At 41.5% G+C, this 24,848-nt stretch overlaps 1 protein-coding gene across 1 annotated transcript in view; it reads right to left on the minus strand.

Moving 5' to 3' along the window:
• The window catches only part of spop (speckle type BTB/POZ protein), a gene marked incomplete at both ends in the record, with an annotated part of 49,111 nt that extends 34,486 nt beyond the window's left edge, over positions 1-14,625 (minus strand). Inside the window, 4 exon segments of the mRNA XM_079253498.1 lie at positions 6,767-6,918; positions 13,301-13,422; positions 14,547-14,600; positions 14,602-14,625. Coding sequence (XP_079109624.1) covers positions 6,767-6,918; positions 13,301-13,422; positions 14,547-14,600; positions 14,602-14,625 — 352 coding nt within the window.
• Positions 14,626-24,848: the final 10,223 nt, after the last annotated feature.

A 24,848-nucleotide genomic window follows, 5' to 3' on the forward strand; every position in this document is an offset into this window, starting at 1 on the left:
TGAGAGGCAGGTTACCCCCTGGAGAGACCACCAGTCCATCGCAGAGCCAATAAAAAGAGACAAACAACCTTCACAAGAATTTAGAGTGATCAATTAACCTAACATGTACGTCTTTGGACTGCGGTAGGAAGCCAGAGTAGCCAGGCATACACGTGGAGAACATCTAAACTTCACACAGAAAGGCTCAAACGCCTCACCCACCAGCCAAGCCTCCAACCAGAAACCATCTCAGCATGAGGTAACGATGTCAACAACCTCACCACTGTGCAGTGCTCACCTTTATGTCTCTGGCTGTGTCGTTTATTTCCCAATCACACAGCAAATTTGAGGCCGTCAGACACTTTAAGGATTGTACGAATGATGGATGAAGAATTCACACATGACATGAACACGTTTTTACAACTAATCAAATGAATGTTTGTGTTTAAAATCTATTAAGAAACTATGTAAATCCACCAAACCAAGACCAAGAGAGCAGCAAAACATCTTTTCAGTCTGCTCAAGCCATTTTTAAAAACACCAGACAAAATCTCCTGTATAGTTTTCGCAACTGATACCCACTTACAAATGCATTAGACAGTCGGATGTTTTCAATGTGAGATGCATTCTCACAACGACAAATTCAACCAGGCGGCACCAGGGTAAAGACAGATATGATGAAGAAAATATGCAGTGGAAAATGTTTCCCTCACAGCGCATCAAGGACGAGGGATGAGGCAACCTCCTATATGTAATAATGACATGTATGGCATGGCATGTATACCACCTATCCTTCTGCATCTGTAATATTAAAAAAAAATCACAAAAAGCAGAATGAGACGGCAAATGTTTGCCTCTCTTAATTTGACTTCTCCAGAGGACCACCTGCATCAGCTCATTCAGAGCTTTTCCCAAATTAATGCTGGCAAGATGACAAGATAAAGTTCACACAGTCTTTTACGCCGACATTCACAGCTTCACATGAAGGATTCAAATGTTTTAGGGCAACAAGGCAACTCAACTTTGCTCCAGCAAACCTTCCAACTCCCCGTCGCCATCAAGCATCTGCCAATCACTGACAACTGCTTAAATGAAACAACACAAACCTTCTGTTAAAAGCTGATGGAGCTATATAGTAAGCCCATACTGGTCATCACATCTAACACCCATAGATCTGTGAGCACACTAATGTACACGTGTTCAGTCCAAGCACTTCCACTCAGGCTGCTTTGGCATAGATCTCAACAGGAGTTCTGCTGACAGATCACAGTAGGAAGCACTAAGATGAAGTGTCAATGCAACTGTAAGATCCTGTGTCAAATCCCCCTGTTTGGATCTGAGGGAACAGGCAGTCAAAGACGGGATTGGTGGAGGAGTACAGTGCATTCGCAGTTACTCCCACCACTGCTCATGCAGGAGGCCCTTCAATGTAATCCCCTGCCTCCCGAGGCTCCATACGCAAAAGAAGCTGACAGAAATCACCATGCAAACACGCACAGATGTAAGCATGAACGCATGCCAATTCACAAAATTTACAAATGCATGCACTCTACTTTTTACAACACTAGATTATTCATTGAGTTTATTCATCGTACTGCCAGTAAGTGCAGCAGAAGGGAGTGTCAGTCTTTAAAAGAAATAGACCAAAGATTTCTACAGCAGCGAAGCCAAGTAGGCTTGAAAACAAAGTCAAACTTGTGTGACCTCAGTGCACTTTGCTGTATGTGACTGGGTAGACATGAAGCAATAAACTCAATACAAGAATCCTTCACAGACATCTAAAGGACTTCTCCTTTTTCTGCTGCCTTTCACTCCGACTTTTGTGTCCTTTAAACATGTTTGAAAGACCTGCGATGTGAGACCCAGATGAAGCCCTGAGGCACAGAAACTACTTGTGAAGTTGTGTTATTTGGGTATAAAACACGACTTCCAGTAACTAGTGAGGACTTCCCCAGTGGCACTATCGAAAGCTAAACTAAGGAGTGAAGAGAAAGGTTGGCAGGAGAGAGAGAGAGAGAGATGGTGAAGCGAAGAGGAAGAAAACAGGAGAGGTGAGAGGGAATGCTGAAAGAAGCTCCAGCAGACTCGCTGCACAGAGAAAGAGAGGTGTGACTTTTTCAGAGCTCAGCCATGACAGTAAGGGGACTGTGCGTGTATGTGTGCATGCATACATAAGCTGATGATGAGGGCGTGTGTGTGTGTGTGCTGAGCTCAGCTAATGCCACGCTGCCATCTCCAGTGAGGCATCAGAAACCTGCGTTGGCAGAGAACCAACTGCAGGTCAGATAAGTCCCTCTCACCGTTTCATGGAGCCAGCCAAGGTGGTGGGCGGGCCGCCACGCTGACAGAATTCTGGGCGGCTGTAGCTCAGGAGGAAGAGCAGTTGTCCTTCAACTGGTAAGTTGAGGGATCGATTCCAGGCTTCCCCTGAAATGCCGAAGTGTCCTAGGGCAAGACACTGAACCCCAAACTGCCCCCCGATGTGCCTATCGGGGTATGAGTGTGTTGAGTGAGTGTGTGTGTGAATGGGTGAATGTGACAAGTAGTGTAAAGCGCTTTGAGTGGTCTGTATGACTAGAAAAGCGCTATAGAAGTACAAGTCCATTTACCATTTACCAATACCAAAAAGACCCGGACAGCGGCAGAGGGGGTCAGTGCCTCCAAGACATCCTACTGGAAACGTGCGAACTACGAAGAAGACTGGGATGAAAGAAAGATTAACAACTGGTAGGAAAACGTGTCACTGCACACCTTCAGAGAAATATATAGATCCTGCTAATGTCTGAAAAAGGTACAACTTTTGTGTGAAAAATAACACTTACAGTGCAGACATGTACAGGTGCCACTCAGGGGGAAAAAAAAAAAAAGTTTCCAAGTTTCTAGCACTTTTCCAGCACTGAAGAGTAAAGTTTCCCACCCTGCCAGAAAAGAGACTGAAGGTGATGAAGAAGGTGAGAAAACTCAAGTCTGAGTTGGAGTCAGAGAGATTGAGGAAGAGGGGAGCAGGAGTGATGCCAGGCTGTTTAAGCAAGCAGGGGCATCCATATTCAGGCGCAGGGCTCAGGAGCTCAGCTGGCACACAGAAAGAGAAGGTCGTCAGAGGATGAGCTGGCATGTAGAAAAATAAGTGAACATCTCTCTTTCCGTCTAGACCTCTCTTGGACATCTTTCACAACTTCTTACATTCATATTTGTAAAATGTGACCGACAACAGACAAACCTTTTATTCCTCAGTAAAGCGAGGAGAAGCAGTGATTAATTTAAAGTGAATTAAACCGGCCTTATTAGGACAAATATCTACGGTGCTACGATATCAGTTCAAAAATCTCCTCTGAAACCTCGTCCACGTTAACGTATTGATTCTCCCAAACAGTGTTCCAGAGAAAAAAAAAAATCTGATCTCCATTGAAGATGGAGCTTTAGAAGCTAGTGTCAGCACAAACATGTCTATTGACAGTCTCTCTACCAATGTCAATACCAGCTGATTATGTTAAGACTGACCAATGGCTCCGAGTCTATTAACTGGGCTTTACTCCCCCACACCTCCGTCAGTTACCGAGGGCAACGGACTGACAAGCTCCTACCCACGATTAAATTTAACAAAAGAAAAAAGAATCTGACTCGCAGCTGCAAACATAAAAGTAGACCAGAACCATAAAACCTGCTGGAGGAGGATTCTCTGGCCACCTCAGCTCACTTTGCCTTTTGGCTACAGCGCAAGAAAACCACGAAATGGGAAACTCGACATGGAAACCATTTGAATACAAAGCACCTTGTAAGCAGAGGACGGGAACTTTCCGTGCTTACTGTTTTAACTGTCAGACCACTAGTCTGTGAGGGGGGGGGGTGTTTTATCTGGAAAAGGGAGGAGGAAGGAACGGGGGGTGTCAAGAGACAACTTACAACCCACCCAAAAGCCTCTGAGGAGAAAAACAGCACATTAAGCCAGGGAGAGAAATGATGTAGCCAAGCATGGTGCAAGAAGGGGGGGGGGGGGGGCAGCTGCCACCGCTGCCTGAATCTATCTCCATTAGTAAGTACAGACCATCAGAGGACCCAGACACACACACACACACACACACATGTTCTCCAGTGGGGAGCTCAAGAGCTGACTGATGTGGATGGCATGTTTTATCAGATAATGTCAGACTTTGCAGTCAAAAGTCTGCCGTCATCGCTCAGCCCAAACATTTGGCCGTATTTATACCCAATCTTTCACACAATCTGGAAATATATGCAGACAGAGAGCTGATTACATAAACACAGCTCAGTACGTGTGCATGAAATTAAATAAAAAGACAAAATGTCACAAAGACAAGTCATACAAAAAGCTTTTCAGTGGTATGTTTCTATACATTGTGCTAGTAACCTTTTCATAATCCTTATTCTGTATCTGTCATACAAACTGGCAATTTTACTTTCAAGAATTTGGACTCAGAAAGTTGTTCAAATTTTCACCTCCAGGCAAAGAGTGTATATGCAGGCGAAGTAGCATGCCATCACATCAACAGTGTACAACCACTCAGCTTTCATAATTAAGCCACTTTGTTTTTATTTGGCTTTTTTTCCTCGAGGCCTGGATTAAATTGGATTCCAAATGATCCAGAACTGACAGAGCAATCATTACTGCCATATTCTTAAACGGAGAGTTCCCTAAACTGTCACAAATACGCTGGCAGTTGGGTAATTTTCCCAGTGACAAAACAAGCAAAGTAGAGCGCCCAGGTCTCCCCGAGGGGATTGGGGAAAGATTGGAGGAGGGCATACGGCGAGAAAGGGATGGGGTGTGCACCATAGAGCACTGCATTTATAGCTGGAAAGCCCTTGAGATGCAAAAAGAGAAAAGGAATGGGAAATTAAATCCTTTTCACTTCACTCCGTATTCCCCACATTCAGGCTTTTCCCAGGTCGTTAAAATGGAGCAATGCTCGTAAAATGGTCAAGTAATGAAGTTAAACACCTTAAAGGTCTTTTTATGAAGTCATTCCACAAGAAAATCTGTTTCTTAATGCAAAAAGCAACTGGAAAACAGAAAAAGGCAAAAATTGGTAGTAGTCTAATGGTGGTAGCTCAATATTATAGATGTGGAATATAATAAAGAACTTCAGGAAGAGAAAGTCAGATTTTGGAGAGTGAGAAGGAGAAGACATGGGTCTAATGAGCAAATGAGGGACTGTAAGTTCACATGGGGGAAATGTTTCTCAACAGGAAAAATGATTTCCCCTTTTACACAACCTGCACCGCAGGGGCTTGTACACAGCTCCTCCGCGTACGCCTCTGATTCAAAGACACTTCCGACTCCCACCTCTCTCTTCTCTCCCTGTGTCCCACCCGCCCAATCTTCTCTCCTCCGTGCTTCCTGAACAGTATGCTGCAGGGTACTTGCAGGGAGGGAGGCAGCCAGAAAGCCTGATAACCAGGAAGCGGTCACATCTGGCCCAAACTAATCCTGTTCCACACAAGTTTGCTTCCCCCACCCCCAATAACATAACCTAATTAAAATAAAATAAATAAATAAAAAAAAAAATAGGAATTGGAAGCTCATTCATTTCCAATTCATCAACAGGGAGTGAAGCGAACGAAGACTTCTAAAAAGGTTGGGTCTTTTTTAATTAAAATCCAAATTGCCCCACGCTACTTTGAATTACATATTTACTGGAAATGAAACCAACCAGCAGCGATTACACATGCCCATATGGCTATCAGTAACTCACATTATTAGACACACTTGGTGTATTAGACACACTCTCTACCTGCAACCAATTTCAGTGCCCCGCAGATACAGGTGTGAAGAGCCGTTTTCCATTTTCAAACTCTCAAACTTTGAGATAGCTGAAGTTTTCTGCTGAGCATACCTTTATGTAGCGTGGCCTAAAAAGGTTTGGGAGTATTAACAACAAACTTGGTTCTGAGGCCACATTAAGAAAGTTTCTTTGTGGACAGACACACAATCAGAATGAAGGCTTGTTTGAACAGAAGACTGCTGCTTTAACTTCATCTCCTTGTGACTCAGGCTTTATTTGTTTAGCGATACATAGAGGTTACTCCATGTCCTCCCCAATCTTATCCTTCATAAGATTACAATTCCTAACTTTATTAGCCTGATTGAGTGTTCTGTAAACCAGTTTAGTCTTTTGCATGGGTTGTTGTTGAGGGAGGATTCAGGACAGCCAGTTAAGTGAAAAGAGAGAAGGATCATTCGTAATTTCTCACAATTAGGTTTACATTTCCGTAAACTTTATTCATCCCCAAGGGGAAATTCAGGTTCAGGAACAACTTGTCCAAGGTTTAACAGACAAACATTTAATATTATCCACAGGTCACTGGTCCGAGTAGCCTAGACCTCGCAGCCGGAAATCCAGCGCCACCATACAACAGTGGTACATTGGGATCTAGGGTGGAGGGCAAAAAAAATAGGTACCACCAGACTGGAGAGACAAAAAAAAAACATCTCATACACATAAGCACAAATTCAGACAATAGACAACACACAGTCCAGGAAGGCTAAATCACTAAGAGGGTAATGGAGGGGCACAAGGGAGGAGGACAGAGTGTCAATGAACATCCCATTCCTTTCTCAGTTTGCGTTACACCAGCCCAAAGCCACTGGGAAGCCGAATCTAAGGCCGCTGGAAAGCCAAATCTATGTAATTACTGTGTAATTCAAAGAAATTGTGAAAAATGGTGCTGTTTGGTACAGCTTAAGGCTCCACAATAAAAATAAATTAAAAAAAATTTAAATTAAAAAATGGCTTCATCACCGGTTAAGACCTGCTGACTGACGTACCCGTAGCTTCGGTCTCTTCTCCTTTGGTACTGAGGAAAGAAAACTTAAACTTGGTGGGCACTTTACTTTTCAGACAGTTAACCCTCAGAAGGTAAAGGGATAAATAGTTTTCGCTCCCATCATGCAGACCATTAGGATTCACACGCAAACATGTAGAAGGGAAGAGGAAGAAACACACTAATGAGACACGTGCTCCTGGAAGCCTTTCTATTCAGTGTATTTCCTGTACTTTATTTTATCAGTGATGAGCAATCATTATTTTGACTCTTCTCCTTTATTCCTGCTCTGGTTCAGTTTTTACTTACTGGATAAACCATAAATCATAAATGAAACATTAACCAATTTCTCATCATCATCATCATCAACTTCATGTATATCTTCTGCTGCAGAAACCAAAGTCACCAAAATTCTGCTCCAAACTCGACTGAACCATCATGTCAGGATGGTCAGACCCAAACAGGCGAACCGCTTACCAAACATTCAAAATAATTCAATTAAAAATTCAGTAATGTCATTGTTCAGACGTAATTATGGCGTTCAAAATGCCATAATTACCATTTTACTGCGTTTCAGAAATGGTCTTACGCTCCGGACCACAGAGCAGAGAAACTGGGCTTTCTTAGCAAACACTCAGAAGCGTAACACAAGACAATATTTCAATCTCAAACGGCAATAAACTTGCAGAGAACTGCCAAAAGCAAAACATTTCACACTGTTTCCTTCCCTTCAACAGAAGTAAACAAACAACAGCTCTGCAACAGAAAGGATATGAAGAGAGGTGGTAAATAAGCTATTTTGTTGTCACAGAAAACAAGACCCACCTCAACTACTGTCAAAGCATGAGCCCTCAGGCTAAACCTCCAGAACATGAAATATGAGAGGAGATTCCCAGACCTGTGGCACATTTGGCAGTCCAGCTAAACATCTTCAAACAAATGTTTTTGTTTTTAGTGTAATCCACTGTGATGCTGTTATTTTTCATTATGTTAGTAAAACAGCTGAGTGTGAGTCTTTTTTTTTCCTTCATGGAGCCATTTTCATACAAGAATCATAGCTTTTGTGACATATGGATTCCTTGTTCCACAGCTTGTTCTAGTTTAAGAAACATGAAACACTTTACCAAGACCATATGGACCATTAATTTGTATGTTAGGCATCTGGACGCTGTAAATTTGCTAAGCTATTTAAGTAAATAGATTTCACAAACAAATAAAGAAGAGCTCTACTGACCCTGATTAAAAACAAAACAATAAATATGCTAAGTTTATTTGATAAGCAATTATAGAGCCATAAGCCCGATATTCACCTCATCAAATGACCTCCAGGAGACAAACGAACTGTGCCGACTGAAGGCGGCAAATATTCATCTATAAATAAATCCACCTTTTAGCATTACATGTGCTGATATGTTTTCAAACCAATACCTTAGATATCCTGGCCTGTTTGTTTGACATTTTATCATACATATACATTAAAGTATATTATTTTCATCTACAGGAAGTTACTGTCCTCCTGCTCGATGTTTGCCTCAGGCCTGCAGCATTTACTACAATCAGTCTGTGAAGACAGAAGTGATGTTTTCTACAATCAATCAATAAATCTTTATTTATTCGTAGCACAAAGGGCATGAAGACAAGTTAAAAGTAATAACCAACCAGTACAACTCTGACAAATGATGGGGATAGTGGCATCATGGCCAAAAACTGCTCAAGTGATTTGTTTTTACAAAGCTAGAATTTAGTTTGCATCCAAAAAGGCAACTGAACGGATCATGATTTATCATACCATACACAACCTTCATTTCTGTTAAACCTGCAATATGGCTGCAGCCACAGCTCACTGCATTAGATATTTGAATATGTGCAAATGTGTTCTGTAAGCTTCCTGTGAATAAACATCATTTTACAACTACATTTTGCAAGTGTATCTTGAATCTTCCTTTGGTTTATGAGGGTCCAAACAGCCATCCATCCGTCAGCATATAGCCCCTTTCACCCTACTCAAGAGAGGATCTATGTGCTTTTGTTGCAGATCAGTGTCTTGTTTGTAAGTACAGAAGCAGAACGAGGTTGATGTTCTGCTGATGCAACTCTGAGTTACCACATGAGGCACGCCAGCTTGCAACTTGTGAGCACACACTGATACATCGCTGAGTTTTTCTGCATAATTACGAAAGGTAATTTAGCTTAAAGAGGAGGTGGTTTTTGTACAGATAAGGCATGTTGCTGCGTAACAAGGCTTTCTTCACCTTGCTGCCATATTCAACTAATCAATAGGCATTAACGGGATTAATGAAACAGGTTGTAAATAATCCTCCCAGCATGTCCTTTTCTTAAGGGTCCGACTAAGTCTGCCAGTTTTCACTCTAAAAATTGTGTCTCATTTTTCTCCCAAATCCTGGTTTTCTCTCTCCTCCCCTCAGTAACCTAATTTCTTCAAGGTAGATGTGTTTACGGTGTCAGTGTTTGGAGCAAATAAACACCTGAGCGAGAGAGATTTTTCTACAATTAAATGCAGTAAAAACTGAGACTGGACCGGTGGCAAAGAGAAGAGGGTCAGCGTTGGTAAACACCAGGGGCCTCATTCACGAAGCTGTTGCACGCACAAAACCTGGCATACGCCAATTATAGTCAACTTTTGGGATTTATCAAAACACGACTTGGCGGTAAAACGTCCCTACCTCCACGCCAACTCTGACCCTGGCGTACGCACAAAATCTGGAGAAACAGGAAACGGCGACACCAAAGGCAGAAAATAAAACAAAACCACAGAAATGGTGTGAAATTTGATACATCTGTTCAAAATCCAATATAAACCTTTACACAGAATGCCGTACATTAATAGCATTTGCAAAAAAAAAAAAAGACAAAAGAAAAACAAACCGCACATTTGATATTGTTCCTCCACCACGGAAAACATCAACCACTAAAATCTGTTCTGAAACGAAGCAGTTCTACGTGTTATAGAATCCATTTCACACAGTTAAGTCATACAGAAGCTGCCATAATAATAAAAGTATAAATGAATAATTGCATTAAAGTGACGCGGTTGCCCATCATCAGGCTGATCAGGTGTTTCCTCCATCTGCAGATACAGAACATGAAGTGATGGTTGGATATAAAATGCTCCCCAATGCGTAAAGGCGCACAGCGGCTTATCTGTCCCTGCGGATGAGCTTGGAGACTCTGGATTCGAGCCTGGCATCTTCCAAAGGGAAATGGATGACGGGTTGGGGCTGATCACTCCTTTTCCCAACCCAGAGCGCAGAACAGAACTATGTTCTCCACAGCCAGACATGCCGTGGTGTAGCGGCCATCGGGCAGGTGGAGGTGTCTCCATGCCCAGGAGGAAACCTGTTGTACAGCTGCAGATGTGTGCAAGATAGTGGAGACGCTACATAACATGGCGTCAGCGCTTCACCTGCGTTCACCTGCACAATCATCCAATCTGAATGATTGTGTTGTCAATCATCCTCTCACGTTGATTTATGTCTAGAAGTGATGCAACACATCAGAGATGGAGAATTCTGATTTATTCACATTTATCTTTTGTGTCATTTCTGTCAGGGTGGTGTTTATTTCTCTCCATCTCCTGCACCCAGTAAATAAACTGGAGTCAGAGACGTCTCATTTATGTACGTTCATTTTATATGAAACAAAGGAATGAACCACTTCCAGCACAATCTGGAGCATTTTGTTCCAGCGTATCTCTGGACTCCTTCATTTTCCCCGCCAGCTTAAAATCTGTGGGAATGGGCAGCGCCCCCCACCCCCCTCCTCCTGTGGACCAAGATGCACTTTCTCCCTACATTTTACTGTCTGACCACTTTATTTTTACTTTCTGGATAAATCTGGCAGTCTGATGAGACAAGCTGACAGCACCTGTCCCCTGCTGAGATTCCTCTGCCTTTCTGGTGGTGGTGATGTCCATCCCGTCTCCACCAGATAAAATATTTTTACATTTTACAACCTCATCGATTAGAATTTCTTCCTCATTTTCCAAAAATTCCTCTTTTTGGCTTTTTTTCCTGCTGAACCGTCATGGAAATGAGCTTGATTAATATTTATCAGGGGTGTTCACCTGACCTTTTATAGCCAATATGTGGGTGTGGCAAGATGTTCCCTCACGTGCAACATTTAGTGTTGATCCTGATTTATGAAGCGAAACAGGCGTGGGAAGTGCATGCGCAGTGCTTTGTAAATCGGGAAGTTTTTTTGCGCCGCATTTCCTGTTTTCCGTACGTACGCCACCTGTAGTCAGCGTTGCTACGCACAGTTTGATAAATGAGACCCCTGAAGACTCGGGCTCCTAAAACTACCAATCAAGTCTGTAACCTGGGAGACTTGATAGACACAGATCTGACTTTCAGCAGCCACATCAAAGCTGCCAATAAGAAGCTTGTTATCAACTCAGAAACATCAACAGGATAAAACGTTTATTCTCCCAGAAAGACCAGTAGAAACTCATCCATGCATTCATCTCCAGCAGACTGGATTACTGTAACGGTCTTTTAACAGGACTTCCTAAAAGAGCGTTAAACATCTGCAGCTGATCCAGAATGCTGCTGCTAGAGCTTTAACTAGAACTAAGAGGTCTGAACACATCACACCAAAAAATCTTTACACTGGGTTCCAGTCAGTCACAGGATAGATTTTAAAATCCTGCTGATTGTTTACAAATCCTAGAATGGTTCTGGACCAGAAGACATCTGTGATATGTTCAGAGAATATAAACCAAGCAGAGCTCTTTGATCCAAAGACTCAGGTCAGCTAATCCAGACCAGAGTCCAGACCAGTGTCCAGATCATAGATCAGGCCAGAGTCCAGATCATAGACCAGACCAGAGTCCAGACCAAAGTCCAGATCATAGATCAGACCAGTGTCCAGATCATAGACCAGACCAGTGTCCAGATCATAGATCAGGCCAGAGTCCAGATCATAGACCAGGCCAGTGTCCAGATCATAGATCAGGCCAAAGTCCAGATCATAGACCAGACCAGAGTCCAGACCAGAGTCCAGATCATAGATCAGACCAGTGTCCAGATCATAGACCAGACCAGTGTCCAGATCATAGACCAGACCAGTGTCCAGATCATAGACCAGGCCAGTGTCCAGATCATAGATCAGGCCAAAGTCCAGATCATAGACCAGACCAGAGTCCAGATCATAGATCAGACCAGTGTCCAGATCATAGACCAGACCAGTGTCCAGATCATAGATCAGACCAGTGTCCAGATCATAGACCAGACCTAAGTCCAGACCAGAGTCCAGATCATAGATCAGGCCAGAGTCCAGATCATATACCAGACCAGTGTCCAGATCATAGACCAGACCTGAGTCCAAATCAGAGTCCAGACCAGAGTCCAGATCATAGACCACACCAGAGTCCAGGTCATAGACCAGACCAGAGTCCAAATCAGAGTCCAGACCAGAGTCCAGATCATAGACCACACCAGAGTCCAGGTCATAGACCAGACCAGAGTCCAAATCAGAGTCCAGACCAGAGTCCAGATCATAGACCACACCAGAGTCCAGGTCATAGACCAGACCAGAGTCCAAATCTGAGTCCAGACCAGACATCAGACCAGAGTTCCGATCATAGACCAGAACAGAGTCCAGACTAAATATGGAGAGGCAGCATTTAGTAGTTTAGCTGCAAATAAGTGGAACAAACTGCCAGTGGAGATTAAACTCTCACCAGGTTAAAAACATGTTTCATGCACGGCAACCTTTAATTGATCTTACTTTTAATTATTATAATCAAATTTAATATTTTATTGGGATCTTTGCTATTTGTGCCGTCTTGTCTTGTGCAGTGCTACCAAACACTCCAATGTCATAAACACTTCCTAGATTTGAGTTTTTTTAACAAGAACTCTAAAATCTGCAACTATAAAAGCAGAATAACGCACTGTGTGATAAGACAGTACAAAGAACTCAGCAAATATGTGAAAAGCATAGAATTGATCCATTTTCTGTCTTTGTTTTGTCCTGATGACAGCCAGGATGCTGGTATTGTATTAGCAAACCACTTCAAGCAGCAGGAGCAGCAGGGTGCTGATCTCATAGGAAAGTTGTTCCTCACGACTACAAAGATTGAAACAAATGTTATGACCTCTTCTAAAAAAGACAAGCTGGAACGGCACTCTGGCATCATGTCACTTCTACTAAGACGGACTGGTTTTATAGAACAGCTCTAATTTTAACCTGTTATGGTTTTTAAAATTGGTTTGTTGTTCCCAGTAACTCTGCAGGATAAGAAAGTAAAGATTCAACCTTAAAGTATATGAAACAGCAACAAACAGCATGCTTAATAAACACGATTTCAAATGCAGATAAGCTGAAGGTGCACTGGAAACCAGTCAACCAGCAGCCCAGTTAAAAATGTTCCTGTGTATGTGCAAGCATGTTGAAGTCCTCTCAACAACGCAACAAGTGGAAACACCTTGACAGAACTGTTTGCAGGGTTTTCTCCAAAAATGCCTTAAAAATAAGAAGCAGAAGTTTCATTGAAGATGGCAAAAGCGATGCTAACCGTTTGAGTTTGTCGTTGCCTCCTGGTGAGGAAGCGGAGCTCTTACTGACCTTTCCCATCTCCTCGCGACAGAAGCTGAAGTCGTTGATGGTCCACATGTAGGCGAACTTTGCCACTTTGATCTTAACAAAAAGAAAACAAAAACAAAAGCAGAGGATGGACTGAAAGCAGATCTCTTTATTTATATATTCTATATGGGTAAGCGATGTTTGGTCAGCCTGGACTTCAAAACCACACATCAAAACTGCCTTTCATCTCAATAAACACTGACAACAAACGACAGGAGAGAAGAAAGGACATTGCAAAAGTGGCAAAAAATAAATAAATCAACAAAACAACTTCGCAAGGACATAAGAGATGAAAAACAGAGATCATCAATGACACACTTTATCTGCAGTCTCAATTTAACAGGAGAGAAAAGTCTCCGCTAAGTCTGAAGTGTAATGAGTGAAACAATTAAAATCTCACAGCTTACACAACATCTAAACAATTAATACAAGCTAAATCCCACCAGTCTTTATCATAAACTAAACAGGAGTGGAACGCAGAAGTCACGAAGGCGGCATATATTCAAAGTGCAACAGTATTAATGAGGAAAAGACAGACAATTAAAATGGAAGTTTTTCTAATTAAAAGGGCACAAATAAGTGTAACTTTCTTTAGACAAATTTAAAACTATTTTCACTCAAAGTCAGCTTGATTTAATTAAGAATTACAGAAACTGTTTTCTAAGAAGATCCTGGACCATCAGTCTCACCGGCCAATCAGCCAATCACAGCTTTACACGTGGAGCGCTCTTCAGATTTACTGTTGTACTTTCTTTCCTCAGTGTTAAACAATACAGCAGAAACACAGAAATATTCTTCATTTTTTGCTTCATCATTGTCAAAACCTAGAGTCACTTCACCTCTGACACGTCAACAGCTGGGACTGCATCTGGAGACTTGGCTGTGCTTCACATGGAGGCGCTCATGTTCACCTGGGGATGTGGAAGAAGGCTGGAGACGAGTCTGGAGCTTTTTTACCTCCAAAAACCCCAGATTTTAGCTTCAATTTTATACTTTTTGTTCTTGGATAAAACTGGGAACTGCAGAAAACACCTCATGCATTATAATATTTTGAAAAGCTTCTTCTGAGACCACAAGGGTTTAAGCAAAATATTTGCACAAATGTAAAATTTTTCGACAAGAAAAGGTACGTTTGGAGCAGATCTGTCACAAACACGCAGGAGTTATGCATCAGTCACCTGAGTATAACACCAGCTCTCAGCCTCGGGGCTGCTGGACATCTCTGAAGGGGGGTGGGGGACTCAGGGCTCTGGACATTGCCAGCTGGCAGCAGATGGTGCGCAGGGGGTGGCGGGAGCGCCGGCCAGGTGTGGCAGTGAGGCAGAGCGTGTATAGGAAGGAAGGTCCACTAATCAGTCTTGACCACCAACTGCACGGACAGCATTACAGAACAGGTGCAACAGATCGTCCAGAGTCCAAAATAGTTCTGGACACTGTGCAGGAACACAGAAAAGCAGTTATTAAAATAACTTGAAACAAGTGAAGCACATAACTGAGAAAATTGGTGACCTTGTGTGCGTAAGCTTGTGCATGTAGAGGCTATTTCTAATTGAATGGTTGGTCTAATTGAGCTGCATTTCCCAGTGAGCAGGATGTAAAGACCCTGAATTCATTTGTTTTCCAAGCACAGCAGCAGCAGCAGCACATGCTCAGCTTCACTGAGGGAAGCCTTCCTTTATCTGTGCATGGTTTCTCCTTTGTTTTGCTTTGAGAGGAGCAGAGTGCTGCACCAGCCATCTGATTCCAGCCAAGCTGCAGCCGTCCGCTGTGGCTCTAAGTGAAGGGCAAGACTTAAGACTTTCATCTCCAGATGCCAGTCTGCTCTGAAAATGCACCACCATACTTTTAAATAGCAGTGCTGACGAAGTAAGCTCAATGTTGCTTTGTTTTAACGCTTTTTTGTTTGTTTGTTTTATTGTTGTTTTGCCATTTTCACTTTTTGTGTGCAACAAAGACAAATTTATTTGTTTTAATTAATTAAATTTGTTGCATTCCTCAACCTTCATAGGATTGAAAATCGTACTAAAGTAAAATACATTTTGACTTAGGGAACATTCACATCAGCCTTTTTGATTCGAATCCGAGTCCGTCTGCCGAGTCCGTCTGCCCAGAACATCTGCTTCGTTCGCACTGTGAATGCAACAAACGAATTTTGATTCGGTGCATTTCAATCAGACCAAATACAGGAAGCGAACTATTAAAAAAACTAATTTCCTGCATTTGACGTTGTGGGTAAATACATTGCGATCGTGTTGAGTCCTCTGCCTCGTCTGTTGTTCATACTGCACACATTGTTGCAGTGTATTTCTGCAGTATACTTGCAGAACTCAAAACAAAAACCCAAAACAGCCATAGTTTCTTGCTCCATTTTTAACTCACAACCATAAACTGTACAGAAAGATCAACGGAGCCTCAGTGAAGTCACCCATAGGTTTCTGAAGAGCTGAATTGATGCTCGGCGGGCGGTCCCTATCGTCGCCATCTTGGCAGGGGTGTGCGTGTCGTCTCACCCAGAAAATACAAACATGGGGAAAGAAGTAGCGATGAGAGGAGGGCTGTGAGCGTCATGAATGACATCGAGCAAACTTCAAGTTGCCTGTAGCTAAGAGCTAACCAAGCTAACCCGGAGATGACAGGAGCTAAACAGCTCACGAAGGTAAGGTTAGCTAAAGCTAAGTCACGTTGTTAACCGGCTAAAAACCGTGGTTGTTCTACATTCTTCTTACTTGAAGCGGGAGATGGATACCTGTCAATCAAAAGGACACGCCCCTAAATATGCTGAATTTTGAGATTCATCACTTTTAAACGGGTGAGTTAGAAAAAAATTTACTCCCCCCACAGATGTCATGAAGGTAAACCTGACCTATTAACCTGAAAATGGATTATTGAACCAGGCTCTAAACATATTTATTTCTGCTGTGAAGTTGGTCTTTTTAACATGGGAGTCTATGGGGATTTGCTCTTTGCAGGCCCTGGTGGATGAACCGGAAACTGCAGTTTTATACACTTCCAATGAGGCTTCACTTTTAAACGCCGGATGCTGCCGCTTGCTCGCAACAGAGTTTTCTTTTTTATGCGAGTCTTGTCCTCTCTTTTGCTAAATACTAGAGCAGCACCACCTTTGGTGAGAATGGAGATATAATACTGTAAAGGTTTGGCGCGTTTTACCAAAGTGCAGTGTGAATGGATACACCCCCCTATAACTGAGTCGAGTCCCTAATCGGACCGAGTCTACCAGACTATCCTGATGTGAATGCACCCTTAAAAGCTTGATTTTACTTGTTTTAAACTCATTTCCTTTTTCAGGTTCCTCTCTGCAAGTTTCATGCTAAGTCACCACAAGGTCTCAGGATCATCTTTTCTCACTCAACCTGCAAGCCCCACTTCCATTTTCCTGCCAAAGAAACTCTTCCATTTCCAAGCATAATTAGTGTCTGATTGAAAGAGAAGTTCAGGACCTGAGAAAACTTCGCAGAAATTGAACATCAGACCCAGAGTGCAAAAATGAAAGAAGTCTTATAAAGTGGGAGAGACCTCTGTCTTAGTGAGTGGACAGGAGATGGGGGTGTTAAACTCAAGCCTCAACAGCTCCCCACCAAAACATGGCTTAATTAGTTGTAAAAGATAACTCCTGCATCTGATCCCCCTCACTCCCCTTTTCTTCTTTTGTGCATTTTGTATCTGATGAAAAAGACTGGTGGCATTTTAGCTCAGTAAAACAATAAAATATTAATACAAAAAAAAAAAAAAGTTGGAAGAAAAAAGCTGCACTGATTTGCAATTTAAATTACCTGAGACTTCCTGGCAATTAATTATAGTCCACATAAGGGATCGAGGGCATATACACAGACTTCTGCACGCATGTGTGTTTCTCAGCATGTGCCATTGTGTTTGCATTGTTTCACAGCAAACCTAAAGCACAACTTTCCAACTGGTTTTGATGTGCTGTCCCTTAAAGAGCACTATGAATGCCAAGTAATCACACAGCGAATCAGTTTAGAGAAACATGACAACACTGGCAGCGCTGCTAACAGCCTCACAGCTTTCTAAGTAGACCCAGATGACACTTAACCAAAATAAAGCTAAGAACATTTCTTTTTTTTTTACAATCCTTTCATGACAAACATCAAGAGCAGAGCAGAAGGAGGAAAGCAGAAATAACAACTCAGAGATGGAGAGGATATGAGCTAATCATAAGATGCCCTCTGAAGAAACGTCTTCAGACAGTTCAGTTGTCATGGGAATCTAATGATGACAAAGGGACTGGAAAAATGACTGAGATAACAAATAGGATGAAGAAAATAAATAAATATTTACATCTGCTGTATGTACATAAAGGCACACACACACATGACCACATATTTATATATTTTTACCATCTTTATGTTGAGCAACAATCCTTTCTTTCAGATCCTCAAAAAGGTCTTTGCCATGAGGTGCCATTTTGAACACCCAGTGACCAGTATGAGAGTCTTACAGCAATAACACGAAATTTAACCCCCATTCACACCTGAGGATTTGTACTAATGAATCACATGACACTGGGTAGGGAAAATCATTAATTGGGCCCACTTTGGACATGTTCACTGAAAGCTGGTGTGGGTAATGTTGGGGAGTTAGCACGATGTGAAAGTGGCGTCCTGTTTTGGCTCCTCCCCCTCTGGTTTTGCTCCTTGCGTGATCCGAGGCTTTTTTATTCGCAGCTTTTTCCACCAAAGATTTTCTCTTTCTCGGCTGTTTAGCGGGAGGAGGCAAATAAACCGAGCTGAAATCCTGAGAAATCCTTCCTGCATTTTTTCAGCCATGATTGCCTTCTGAGCTTCTTCTTCACTACTTTATATTTTCATCCCAACATGCTATTTATATGCAGAGTGTGGCGATCAGGTATGTTCTGTAGGAGGGGGAGGAGGGGAGCCGGGAGAAGAAGCTTCCAAAATATAAGAAATAAATAACTTCATTTTGGTCCAAACGTTTGTATTGGTCAGAGTTTATACAGATTTACAGTAAACTGAAGGGTCTAACAAAATTTATTATTGTTCATGATTACAAAATATAAAGACTACTCCACCCAGAGTAATGTTTCTGAGCAGATTACCTACCCCAGCTTTAAGGGTGAACTCACTTCTGTTGCCTGCAGTTTAGACATTAATGGTTGTGTGTATAGTTATTTTGAAGGAACACTGAATTTAGACTTTTATACAAGCTGTACATGAACTACTGTACATTATATTAAAGTGTCATTTCTGTAGTGTCGTCCCATGAACAGGTATCATTAAATATTTGCAGAAATGTGAGGGGTGTACTCACTTTTATGAAATACTGTATATATTTTACAAGAAACCTTCACGCAAAGGCAATTAAAGGACAAAGGCAGAAGTTAATGTACCTGCTACTTTTCAGATAAGGGAGGAAGATTTTTACTTTGGCTCAATCAGCACCAGAGATGGGTTGGATAAAAAGCAGAGGAAATGAGGATGATAAGAGCGCTTAGAGATATAGAAAGGCAGACCAACAAGTGAAGATTACACGACTAATGTTCTTCCCAGCAAATAAAGGAATCCACAGAACCAGACAACAGAGGGTGTGAAGTGTAGATGTCCAGTCCTTGCTGGGATTAAATACTCTACCAGTTCTCGCTGCTGTATGGAAATGCACTTAAATAAGATGCATATTTCGAAGTCAAAATAAAGCCCAATTTTTTCATGCAATGTTTAAGTTCTCTGTAAAGCGGGGACCAAGCTGCATAGGTTTTAATGTACCCACTGCAGCCATTGTTGGAAAGGTCATTTTTTTTAAAAAAAAGAGAAAAAAAAGTTGCAGGAGAGTTGAATCAACAGAAAGGGAAGATTTAAAAAAGTGAAATACTGTATATTCTCAATCATGTAACACCACTGAACTCTAGCAGGTTTCCTCCCTTTGGTGCCCCCTAATGACAGCTAATTGGGTATTTATATGTTTTGCATCCTGTCTGTCTTCTGAACTCTCTCCAGCCAGTAAAAGTCAGTCCGATGTTGTGTCTTGTTTTCATGCTTCTTCTGTCACTTTCTCTATTTTTCCTCACTTCCTCCGATAATGTCTTCCTTTGTTTCTTTTCTGAATCAGCCATCGTACGCATTCAAAACAGCTGGTGTGTATGGCGATCTGGTTTTTGGTGTATGACGCAAGTGAAGCAAGTCAGGGGCGTCTAAATCTAACACATTATCATTTACACTTTGTTGGAAAATTTGAAGAAACATCCTTTGTAATTTCAGGGCTGTAAATAAATCCCTATATTTGACAAACACACAAGAATAATGGATGCTTATCTCACATCATCAAAAGATCTGTCACTTTGTCATAACAGCAAACTCTCCTGAAACTCTCTGATGAAGAGCCCCTGTCATGTTACTCCATTAGAGACAACAACAGTCCAACAAAAGCTGAGCCAAAGCAAAACAAAACAAAAATCCTGGATCCAAATCCAGTTTTTGGATCAACATCAAACATCACTTTAATGTCAGGCCATGCACCACCATTTTCATGCAAATCATTCCATTGTTTTGCAAGTAATCTTGCTAAAAACAAACAATTTATACTCATCGCACAACCCACTTGACAAAGGTAATGATGCAGCTCGTAGCAAATGTTTCCAGTGAAATGCATTCTCCTCCATAAAACCGTGAAACACATTTACTTTGACAACACTATGATGAAGATTCATTGTTTCGTGAGTCTCACCACCAGCTGCTTTGACTGAAGTGGGAGCTTACAAATCACAGCGTGGACAGCAGAGAAAGCAGGAAAGAAAAACTGTTTGCTTGTATGTGTTTTTTTGTTTTTTTTTACAATGAAGTAAGACTGTAAGTAGAAAGGGGGACAGATGGGGTTGGGCCAACTCCTTCCCACATCGTTTCTCCCATACCTGCTTTCAGAAAGTTTCTCCAGATGAAGAGAGCCCATTTATATTCATTACAGAGAGACGTCTCCTCTCACTCTGCCAGTCCAGCCACCGTCTCTCTGTCACACACCTCAACTCACCAGAGACTCTGTCATACCAAAAGACAGATTCAGCTTCTCTTGCATAAACAAGGGAGCTAAGTGAGGTGTGCGCCACAACCAGCCCTGCCATCAGGATGAGAGCTGGAGCCGGCCAGCTGTCCGGGCCACCTCAGCCAGAGTGTATACACCAACAACATCACAAACACAGTAGCCATGACACCCAGCTCGTGGTGTGAAAACATTTGTGCTAAGAAGTTCACATATCTGTAAATTTTACATAATGATATCTTATAATTCTAGGCATATGTTACCTCCATCTGCAAATGGAATCATAAAAAAAAGCTTACAACGCATATTTGCACTTGAGGGCGCATTTCAGTATTTGTCATTTCCATCTGCGCTTGTGACAATATGAGTCGCTGCTGATGCACAAGCTGCTTGCACAGCTTTCTCAACCTGCATGAAGGTTTAGCTTATTTTCAATATGTTCAGCTGCTTTAATGTGACTTTGCATGAACAAAGCACCTTTTTTGGAAAAAAATAACGTAATATTTCACTGAACAGCTGAACTACAGCAGGAAAAAAGATGTGCTGTACAACTACAACGCTGGCTGGTAAAACTGTTCAAATCAGCACACAAAAAAGGAAAACATGTTTCCAAAGAAGAGCCAGGTTAAACACGGTGTACAAACATGGTCATGAAAGAGTATATAACCAAGTATATAACTGGAATTTATGGATTTCTGACGTTTTTTACCAGTTACCTACCCCAGGGGTGTGCAACTCTGGTCCTCTGGTGTTAGGAGTCAGGTGTGTTTTGCAGTAGGAAAACTAACACTTGCAGGACCGTGGCCCTCAAGGACTGGAGTGGCCCACCTCTGACCTCTAGGTATGAGCCATAAGATTAAAACAGGTCTTGTTCCTGCCACCTACATGGATGTTAATTTGACATTTCTGCAAACCAGTCAATCTCCAAAGATTAAGATCTTCATCAAACTCTCAGGGCCAGTTTCAGCGACTGAGCTTAAAGCTAGTCCCAGACTAAAATGTCTGACTTAACAGTTCAAAGTCACTTGCAGAGACTTGGCTTAAATATATCCCAGTTTTGCCTTATTCTGGATTAAACTAAACCAGTTAAAAGAGTGATCATTAGAGCTGATCTTAGACTAAGTTGATTCTTATACACTAAACCTTCAAAAGCAAAGCTTGAAGGTCTCCTTAGAAATAATTGGGAAATATGAACTATATGAATTATTTTAGAGGAATATGCACAACAGAGGTCTTTGGCAATACCACGTGCAGACAGGAAGAATATGCTGCTTTATTTTTGAATCATGACCACTTTTGTATATACGAAGGCAATGCTTTAGAGCTAATATCTCTAGTTTAGCTATGACCAGGAAGGACCCGCACTCTGATGTTTTCACAATGCAGCACTCCTGTTAGATAAGCAGAATGGAGGGTATTGATTGTTTTGGATTGCATCATATTTGATAGTATTTATGTACAAAATACAAACAGCTTAACTGAAAAGTTAAACATTGCTCGTTTTAAATGCAGTTTGTCGTTAATGAAACAAGCTCATGAATATTTGAATAAAAATGTGTTTTTGCTTTTTCTATCATCCTGTTAGAGTCGCTTGTGTAATTTTTTTCAATTTTCTAAAAACACAAATGATATGGCAAATGCAGTGTACTTATATCGCACTTTGTTACTCATCTTGACCAGTCAAAGCGCTTTCACACTACATGTCACATTCGCCTATTCACACACACACACACACACACACACACACACACACACACACACACACACATACAAACACTTGGACTTCTTATATACTCAGTGCTTTTATTGCTCCATCACACCAATTCACACACCATCACACACATCAGGAGTAAACGTGAGGTTTACTGTCTTACACATCAGTATGTAATCAGGGAATCGAACCACTAACGTTCAGGTTAGCAGACAACTCCTGAGAAACAGCTGTCCAGGTTTAGTTTGTTGTGTTTCAAGAAAAACTGTTTATTTAAAAGGGTAACAAAATGATCTGCCCACAGTTGTCATATTAGTGTTTGAGTTTTTGTGTCACAGCACTCTGTTAAAACTCCCTAATTAATTCAACTTGCAGAATTTATTTTCCTTCATGGTTCTTTTTCAGATATCAAATTTTTGCTCATGAAACTTTCCATGAATATATACATTTAATATTAATAATAATAATAATAATAATAATAATAATAATAATAATAATAATAATAATAATAATAATTGCATTATGCCTTTTTTGGAAAGGCCCTAAAATACATAAATTTGGAGTCTATTAGGATTTCCTAAGAAATTATCTTTTTCATCACTCTCTAAACCAGGGATCACCAATCCTGGTCCTAGAGGACCAGTGTCCTGCAGGTTTTTTCTAAGTGACCCTGCTGGAAAACTCCTGTCTCAGACTCAATAAAGCTCCGTTCATGTCTGCTAAATAAACACTGATTTGAATCAAGCCTGTTACAGCTGGGACACCAGCCCTTGAATACCAGAATTGGTATCCCTGCCTAAACCTTCTCCCAGACTTTTATTGCACTGCAAAAAACAATGAAAATTTTTTTTTCTACATTACATTGTGTAAACATGTGTATTCTCATTATATTGATGTAATTTTATAAGAATCGCATGTTGGCATTGACGGTTTATAATGTTTACATCACATTTAGCCACATATATTTATGTAATTCATATCTAACTGGTTTTGACTTTTATTTCTAGAAAGCCAATGTTTGAACCAGCAATAATCTGTATGTAAAACAGGAATGCTAAAAACTGCACTGATGCCCCATCTGTCAATGTAATTATACTGAAAAATCCTTTGTAATGAGTGAATGGTTTTGTGGTAAAATATCCACTTGAGGGGCTGATAAAAATACCAATTACTGCAACACAACTACCAAGTTTCATTTTGTGATAAGAGAATTTATTTGTCAGTGATTATGCTGATGTTAGCCCACAATTCAATAAAGACTACCGTATAAACCACACCAATTAAACCACTAAATGGCAAAGTGAGCACTGCTATAGTACAATGCTCTGTAGGAGAACTTTGGCCTGTTGTTTATGTTAAGAGTAAAACCTGTGCTATCCATGCATACTATGCTGCATACTGTGTACCCATCCCTATACCAGAGATACACCCGAAACATGTCATTTCCCAACAGGACATACACCAAGCATACTGCAGAAAAAATACCTACAAATAAGAAAGAGCACAATATCCCAATTTGTCAACTCTTCCTTTGAATTCCCAAGACCCCAGTGTGGGTTACAACTAGTGCTGTCACAATAACCGCTATATCGCAAAACCGTGCTATTGACAAGCCTAACCGCAGGGCGGGGCAAGCAACCGCCACCACCGGAAAAGTGTCATTTTTCCCTCCAAATTTTTGTCTTCATCCGGTGCGTGCTCCCCGCTAGATCCATTCATATACTGATTAACAAAAAATGGCAACTGTCCTGGTACCAAAGCCAAACGTAACTTCCCCAGTTTGGGAATATTTCGGATTTCATCCAAATGAAAATGGAGAACAAGATAATTTGCAGGAGGCAATATGCAAGATCTGCGCTAAAAAGCTCCTTGTTAATTGCGGAAATACTTCAAATTTAAGATCTCATCTAGCTAGCTGTCATCCAGCTGTCGCCGCAAAACTGCTCCCATCAGCGGCTTCAACTAGGACCGCTCAGGTTGGTGCCAGCAGACAAGTTGGAGTAGCTGAAGCCTTTCCACGAGTTGTCAAATACAGCCGTGACAGTAACAGGCATAAATGCCTTACAGATACCGTTGCGCAGTATCTGGTGGAGGGGATGGTCCCATTTAACACCGTGGAGAAACCTGCATTCAAATCAATGCTTCAAAAATTTGATAAGCAATATGAGTTGCCAGGCAAAACCTTCTTTCCAGATACTGCTGTCCCAAAAATGTACAACACGGTAAGCGCGTCGGTAAAAAGCGAGCTCAAAGATCTGGAGTATTTCTCTGCCACGACTGATATGTGGTCAAGTGTCAATATGACTCCTTATATGAGCCTAACGGTGCATTACCTGACCACGGACTGGAATCTTAAATCACGATGCCTCGAAACAGTGTTTATCCCCCAGAACCATACGTCCGACAATATTCCAGAAGCTCTCCGCCGTGCATTTGAGGAGTGGTCCCTGAATGAGAAGAAGCTGGCCTGCATCACTACATGCATCACTACGGATAACGGGGCAAACATCATAGCAGCAGTAAAAAAAATTAAACTGGCCGTGGCTTAATTGTTTTGGTCATAATTTACATTTGGCAGTGACAAACGCAATGGCAAGCGTTAAAGAGCGCACGGCCAGAGCAATGGGGCTGTGTCACACTTTGGCCAGTGCATTTTCTCAGAGCTGGCTGAAGAGAAGAGACCTGGCAGTATAGTAGTACACATACAAGCAATAGTTAAGACTATTAGATTTATTTTGCAGGA

The sequence above is a fragment of the Telmatherina bonti genome (genome assembly GCF_933228915.1).
Source record: "Telmatherina bonti genome assembly, chromosome: 14".
Taxonomy (NCBI): Eukaryota; Metazoa; Chordata; class Actinopteri; order Atheriniformes; family Telmatherinidae; genus Telmatherina; species Telmatherina bonti.